We start from the raw sequence: 7,664 nt of genomic DNA, 5'->3' as shown, positions 1-7,664 counted from the left end.
CCGTAAGGGAGCTTCTCCGACGTCATTCTCCACCGTAACGATAGTTAGTAAAGGTAAATAAGGCCTAGTGTGGTTCAGACGGAGACAAAAATCGTCCCAACCGACAGTTTGGACTGTTCTGATCCCAATGAGGAAATAGCCCAAGCACGTATGTATAAATTATACCAAGTCAATTAACTCGGTTAATTATACTCTCCGACTATTGTTGTAGATGACCCGGCCGGTCACTTGCAACATCCCCAGGCAAGACTGAATATCAATGAGGCAATTCGGAACTTAACATTTGAACTATATATTTAAAAGTGTACAATTTTTTTTGCCACGGCGTCTCAATGTGTAGACCACAGAACCTTCAAATTCTGAAGAAATTTTGAGGGGATTAGATTTGCGATATATGTAAGCATCACTTTTTTTTCCAGTCACATGTTAATTATATATCTATAATCCGTTCTGAAGACACATTTTCTACCATGTACCAATTGTAGTTCTTATATTACTTTTACCATATTATACCAACTTACAGTTCGTATCTATAGATCTGTATGATAGATTGTTTACTAACTGACTTAAGTTTGCTCCTCATTACAGTCAGTGACCATGTTACTCATCATTAGTACCAGTTGTCTAAACCTGTGGGTCTGACGTCTGCCACTGCAGTTGTTCTCAATACTAACAGATGGCGTGCATGTACTTCGCCATTCCCCCTTTTAGAAATATGGGGAAAACTTATGAAATACTCACGAGGCCCAGAGTTCATTGGGATGTATTTATTATTCCTTAAGACGGCTTACTCTGCACAAACAAGTGGCACATCTGAGAGCAAAGAAAAACAAGAAATCTGAGATTTTAAACCTCCAGGAAGTATATGACACAAGATGATTAGCCTCCTTCGCAGTCTTGTTGGGCGTCGGCGTAGTCTAAGATGATCATAACGACTGCTTAAAATTTTGGATATCACATTAACATTAATGTAACGCTACAAGGGAAAGCTGGGCGATGTCACACTCATAATTCACAATACAGGATAACAGACACACAAACACACACACACACACACACACAAAGTTTTTTTCACCGTACTTTCTTGTTTAGTTTTTTTTTCTCCAATGTATGTGTTGACTACATGCCCTACCCTCAAAGTTATTAACTTCTATTGAAGCTTGGCTGATTGTATACTGCCTTGTCACCGTAGTATCTGCTTCTAGAGCAAAGGATAGTGATGAGGTCAATACTTTTTATACATAAGAATCAGAAAAATGTAAGACAAAGTTGTCAAAAGTCATCTACCAGAGTTTTAGACCACCAAAACCACACATTAGTAGGATACTCTCTTACGTTAAGTGTCCAAACATATCTGGAACAACAGGTATACATGGAGGCTAAGTGATGATTACAGAGTTCACTTGGTGCAGACGACACAGGTGAGTTCCCTCCCTTCCACGTAGTTGGGACACGGCAGGGACCCACAACGGGCTTCCACGGGGTAGAACAGCGCTCCGTTATGGTCCGCGTGTCCTCCCTGTATGGCCTCAGGCTGTTCATCCACACAGACGTACTCTTTGGGACTGTTGTGGTTGTAGTATTGAGCCATGAGGTAGCCATGGTACTCGCGGGTCCAGCCGCTATAACAGGTGTTACGGGCGGGGATAATTAACTTACTGCCGCGGGTTGGGACGTAGCAGACCGCACACGGGACGTCGTCATCGAGAAGGGAGGTGGAGCCGAACGGGACGTTTGTGTCCAACTCGTACTCAGCGCCGTACATGAAAGCCTTGTACCCCTGGACTCCATCTTGGTACCGTCCCCACTGTGGGTCGGTCGGCAGACACTGGTAGTTGGTCCCGCCGCCTGGTTGGTTGTGCTGTGTGCCTCCAGCCACACCTGAATGGAAACGCACTGATCAAACAATCATCACCCTTGTCTGTATACAAAAAATACAGCACAGTATTATCGAAAGAAAATAATCGAGCCTACATTTTGTACATATATTTTCGTAGATAACCATCATAATGAATGGGGCTGTCCTCTCTGGTCGCGTCTGTAAATATGTATACATATATGAAGTACATAACGTTGTACTTGAACCTATTTATTACAATATCGTAATGATATTTTTTTCTCCCTAAATGCTCTGATGATATTTGTACATATCAATCCTTATTACTATTATGGTATGATAAAGCACCTCAAGCGGGAGGATCTAAGATAAGGTCTAAGGTATAATAGAAATAGCCTGAATTGGGTTGATGTGTACAAAAATAATATATCAGAGCATTAAGGGAGGAAAAATATCATTACAGAATCGTTCTGTAATCTGTACAATGTAGTTTAAAATCCCCTTATAGTAAAAAATCAACGAATACACATTGATAAATATGGAACATTTTAGAAATTAAAATTTCTGCACAGCCAAAATTCTTTTACACCTATTATTGCCTCTCGGTTCGGTTGAGTGGAGCATTAAAGCCGGCTGCTAGCCGTGGTCGGTATGCTTCATCCTCTGATGCTTGGAGGCACTGTTGACATGAATATGTAGTGCACATTCTACTTAAAATGCAGTTTTCCTGGGATATAGAACATGTAATCTCGAGCCCCATAGTATATTCTCTGTCGAAATATGAATGAGAAGACCTTACCAGAGTAGACAATTGTTGCTCCAGAGGGACAAGTCTTCCTGCCCCAGCGGACATAAACAGCGCCACCTGTTAAGCATAACAATTAGGTAAGTGATAATGAAGTTCTCTACCATTTTATTGCCAAAATCAAATAAAGATCATATTGACAGTGGAGTATACCACATCTATTGATGTGTTTATAGCACGGTGGTACGTATATATTGTAACTATAACATCCTTGAACAGATCTAAGCGCACAACATACTCACCTAATCCGTTTGTCCCTTGTGCGCCTTTCTGACCTTTGGCCCCTTGATGACCTTGCAGTCCAGTGTCTCCTTTCTGTCCAGACTCACCCTGTAAAAATCAGATCAAACATAATCACATTTAATGGTCAACTATTGACAACGCATTGCGCCATCAAATGAAGTTCAAGTTTCATTTTGGACACTTATTTATTCATTTATAATTATATCTTATAAATTAGTCAGCAATTACTTCATCTTTCGAAAGGGAAGGATGTCTACTATACCGTATAGTACACGTACTACCACATGTGTACTATTTATTCATGTAAAGAAGAAATTTCAAGAAAGTCGTCTTTTTCTTATAGACGAATAAAACACATCAGTAATCTCAAGACAGACAAGTTTGATTTTAACAACAATTTGAAACAAATCAGTGATGACTCCGGGACGTTTCAGCGCACCTTCAGCCCGGGTGCTCCCGCCATTCCGTCCCGTCCGTCCCGACCGTCCCGTCCCGGCTGGTTCTGACAGCAACCTGTCAAAGAGCGGAATTAGAAAGTGGCCTAATTCAATCTTAGATCTAATAGATCTAGAAGATACACGGTTAGGCAACATAATCTATGTTTTGGCAAGTATAAACTTAAAATCTGTACATTGAAACGTGTATGTGGATTTTATTACCTTACTAAAGGAAATGGTGGATAGCTGCGTGCTTTGAATTGCTACTGATGAGATAATTTAGGCAATAGTGCACATTATAAGAGTACAATTCTTTTCTGAATTAAGATCGGAATTGTTCTACAGATCAATTATTAGTTGATGTGTAGAAACCCAGGCACATTCTTAAGGACAGACTGAGAGAGAACAGAGTAGATTCTCCAAGCAGATCTTTTGGTGGCGAAATTGTAACTGTCTGGCAAATGGCCAATTTGATTCTGTCTAACGACTCTTTGCGCAGCCACCAATTAAAAAGGAAAGATTTGCTTGGAGATGAAACGGAGTACGCCTGAAAATAAATGTACTGTACCTGACCCAGACGGGAGTCGGACCCAGTTGGGCGAATCTCTCTTGGAGCGCCTGTGCGCAAGTCCTCCCACCGTGGCGTTGTTGTTCTGTCCCCCGGTGTCAGCCTCACCGACGTGCCCAGACTGTCCTCCCTCAGGGCTCTGCACAGAACCGGTCCAGTAGGAAGGAATACCACAAGTTAGTACGTCATGTTTACCGCTGTACTAGCTGAGGTTTAGTGGACAAATTATTGGAAAACAAAACGAATTCGCGAAAACGCAAGCTACGTTGGCAAAAAAGGCATTGAAGAATCTTTGAACGTGGTAGTAGAACTGATTGGAATGACAAGAACTGTGGTAGGAATACTGTCAGTATAAAAGATACAAAGGTCGTGTCGTAACTGTATATTATATATGCCTATAGCACTATCTCTCATTGCGGTAAATGTGACTACTTACATGGGACATTTGTTGTTGTTCGGCGTAGTTTGGTGGGAAAGTCGCGCCTCGGACCTGTGTTTCCAGCACGACGATCCTCTCCCTCAGAGACAGGACCTCCTCTTGGTCTTTCTCGGCCCGAGCTTGGAGTTTGGCCATGTCGTCGTGGTCTCTCTGAGCCTGGGCTTGGAGCTTGATTATCTCTGCGTCGCTTTTCTCGGCCTTTGTCGTGAGGGTGACCACCTTTTCTTGCAGCTTAGCCATCTCGTCGTGGTCTTTCTGCCCCTGGGTTTGTAGTTTACCAATCTCGTCGTGGTCTTTCTGTGCCTGGCCGGGCTTGGAGCTTGATTATCTCTGCGTCGCTTTTCTCGGCCTTTTCTTGCAGTTTAGCCATGTCGTCGTGGTCTTTCTGAGCCTGGGCTTGCAGTTTAGCCATATCGTCGTGGTCTCTCTGAGCCTGGACTTGTAGTTTAGCCATCTCGTCGTGGTCCCTCTCCACCTTGGCCCGGAGATTCCCCATCTCATGCCCGATGTTCTGCACGATCACGGCCAGCACCACGGCGGAAACAAACACCGCGGCGGCGCCGAGAACACCGACGAGCGATCCGAGCGGGCCGCCCGTGCGTTCCCGGCGGGTGCTTCTCTCCGGCATGAGGTGACCGTAAGGGAGCTTCTCCGACGTCATTCTCCACCGTAACGATAGTTAGTAAAGGTAAATAAGGCCTAGTGTGGTTTCAGACGGAAACAAAATCGTCCCAACCGACAGTTTGGACGGTTCTGATCCCAATGAGGAAATAGCCCAAGCACGTATGTATAAATTATACCAAGTCAATTAACTCGGTTAATTATACTCTCCGACTATTGTTGTAGATGACCCGGCCGGTCACTTGCAACATCCCCAGGCAAGACTGAATACCAATGAGGCGATTTGGGACTCACATGATATAACATTTGAACTATGTTATTTAAAAATGCAGTCATCTGTGCAAGGTCGTCTAAAATGTACTTACCACAGAAGCTTCAAATTCTGTAGAAGAAATCCTTTTTTATGGTTAGATTTGCGCTGTAAGCATATCACTTTTATTTCCCGGTCGCATAATCATTATTTGTAAGCATTCAGGTCCAAATTAACATAATTTGATTTTCGACGTCAACCTGAGACATCTTGTACCAGTTGTGGTTCTAATGTTACTTTGTGTATATATTATACCAACTTTTTAGTTCATATCTAGATCTGTCTGATAGATGCACTTGTTTACTAACTGGCTTAAGTTTGCTCCCCACTACGGTCAGTGACCATTATTATTACACATCACTGGTCTGAAGTCTGTGGGTCTGACGTCTGCCCCTGCAGTTGTTTTCAATACTGCCAGATGGCGTGCATGTACGGCACGAACGTCGCCGCACTTTGACCCCGCCTGGTAGCCTCTGAGAGAGGACTTACTGCATCGGTATCTTCCTGTTGCTGTCAAAGAAAACAACTAAACCAGGGGTAAAATGGACGTGGGAGCGTCTCTGTTCCTGCTCGGTTCGTCTGCCGTTGCCGTGTGGTTCATCTTCGTGCGCAGAGTCACCGGCGGGCCGACGAAATTCCAGCGCCGGAAGACGGGAAAGGCCGACCCGGCAGCCGGGTACGGTCTCAAACCTGCAGTAAGAAAACACTAAATTCATTTATAGTATCACGTATCATACCTGTCATGTTTTAGAGAATATATAGGGGTGTAAAGTTGCTTTCGTAAACGACTACTAGTATGTTCGGGGGCACGTTAGCAGGTACAATTTTGTATACACCCCGCCCATGACATCAAGGACGTTGATATAACAAATGTTGATGTTTTATGGTTGTTTCTGTGAAATTCGTAATACATGTACCTTACTAGAGTTATACTGCATTCTAACTTACCACTGAAATCGTACTGATTTTGAATTAAAAAAAACAAAGTTCTTAAATCAGAATTTCTTATCATTTATTGTGTCATGATAACTTCATTTTTTAATGACATTTTTATTTTAATTTCCAGAAATTACCTCCTGTGACGGGATTCCCTCTCAAGATTCTCACAACTCTGATCAACTCAGTGAGTTACTCAGCAAAACTCCATTGAAAATAATTTGCTTTTTATTTTTTACTGACTGTGCAAAATCTGATGTCTGAAAGCTAAGTGCAAGTAAGGGTCAAAGAGTTAGTAAAGAAATAGAGAACATACAAGTACTGTCTGATCAACTCATTATGGGTTCACCACACCACGAAGTGGTGGTGAACCCATATTGCTTTTTCTGATGTTTCTTCTCCTCCTCCTCCTCCTCCTCCTCCTTCTCCTCCTGCCATTTTTTAAATGGATTCAGCTTCTTCATTTTAGGGCCTAAGGTCCTGAAATTTGGTATGGAGGTACAGTGGGCAAATACCCCTAGGCGTTTTTTAAATTTTTGTGATACAGGCTTTTAGAATGGTTTTATTTGAGTTTTTTGGCTGTGTTATAGCAAATGTATTACTGTGTTAGTGTGCCGTGTTTACCACGTCTGGGCATGAGTCATCACAATGGAATGCAGGGCATCAACCAATAGGCATGCAGCTTTCCTCCATACTTCTTGCTGATTGGCTGTTGGGATTTAACTTGATTAACACCTGCACAGAGCATTTCCATACTGACATGCAGTATGTCTTTATTCAAGTGTTTTGGTAGGTATTTCAAGCTTTTCTGCTCCAGCATTGGAATGCGGGGCATGAACGTTTTTTTATTTATTTTGAAAATCAACAGTTTGCATTATGCAATTAAAAATCCTAACCAATAAAGTAGGGAATAGCTATCCAACTGTTGTTTTAGTTGTATGTTACTTCATATTATAGTTATATCAATGTAAATCATTGTTTTCCCTTGTGTTTCTCATTCTTTCCCTGCCATGTCGTAAAATGTGGTGAACCCATCGCTGTATTTGCTCCAAAGCAAATATTGGCCTTTCTAGTATTTCTACTAAGTTGCAATTGTGGAGTTGATGATGATGATAATAGCAATTTATTAGTGCTGTTCAAGTCATCTTTAAACAACCAGTGGAGACAGTGGCCCCAAAAGAGAACTTACATGATACGTTCTACTGTGGCAAAGTAGTAATTGTTTGTTTATCTATCCATCAAGAGACAATGAAACGTTGTGTATAACTTATCATTCGATTTGTAACAGGGCTCCTTGCACTGGCTCAGTCAAAAAAAGTTAATGTTTTTGAGCGAGCGAGTGTTTAGGTGCCTCGTTACAATCCTTTCACCCCTTCCTTCTTCATCAAAACATCATGTCATAGTTTTGTTTTTGTCTTTTTTTTCTTTCTTCAGGTCTTTGGGACAAAAATTCTCATTCCCCATGCAT

At 42.1% G+C, this 7,664-nt stretch overlaps 3 protein-coding genes across 3 annotated transcripts in view; 1 reads left to right on the top strand and 2 right to left on the bottom strand.

Moving 5' to 3' along the window:
• Positions 1-4,576, bottom strand: part of LOC109464686 (short-chain collagen C4-like) — a 9,164-nt gene extending 4,588 nt beyond the window's left edge. Inside the window, exon 1 of the mRNA XM_019761733.1 lies at positions 4,327-4,576. Within this exon, the coding sequence (XP_019617292.1) occupies positions 4,327-4,569 (243 nt within the window). The 5' untranslated portion in view covers positions 4,570-4,576. The remainder of the gene's footprint in view (positions 1-4,326) is intronic.
• A 27-nt stretch (positions 4,577-4,603) lies between these two features.
• On the bottom strand, positions 4,604-5,285 carry LOC109464544. The gene has a single exon (XM_019761546.1). The coding sequence runs from the start codon at positions 4,988-4,990 to the stop codon at positions 4,604-4,606; it is 387 nt and encodes a 128-aa protein (XP_019617105.1). The 5' UTR covers positions 4,991-5,285.
• Positions 5,286-5,725: 440 nt separating this feature from the next.
• LOC109464677 (fatty acid amide hydrolase-like) overlaps positions 5,726-7,664 on the top strand; it is a 13,111-nt gene continuing 11,172 nt past the window's right edge. The window contains exons 1-2 of the mRNA XM_019761716.1: positions 5,726-5,955; positions 6,327-6,383. Coding sequence (XP_019617275.1) covers positions 5,803-5,955; positions 6,327-6,383 — 210 coding nt within the window. The 5' untranslated portion in view covers positions 5,726-5,802. The remainder of the gene's footprint in view (positions 5,956-6,326; positions 6,384-7,664) is intronic.

Source organism: Branchiostoma belcheri, unplaced genomic scaffold (assembly GCF_001625305.1).
Source record: "Branchiostoma belcheri isolate BF01 breed outbred unplaced genomic scaffold, Haploidv18h27 scaffold14, whole genome shotgun sequence".
Classification (NCBI taxonomy): domain Eukaryota; kingdom Metazoa; phylum Chordata; class Leptocardii; order Amphioxiformes; family Branchiostomatidae; genus Branchiostoma; species Branchiostoma belcheri.
Note: the sequence above shows the minus strand (reverse complement) of the source record. Positions and strands in the feature narration are given on the sequence as shown.

What these genes read in the sequence shown, in the direction of transcription:
- LOC109464544 (XM_019761546.1), bottom strand. Translation starts at nt 4,990, where the DNA reads ATGACGTCGGAGAAGCTCCCTTACGGTCACCTCATGCCGGAGAGAAGC.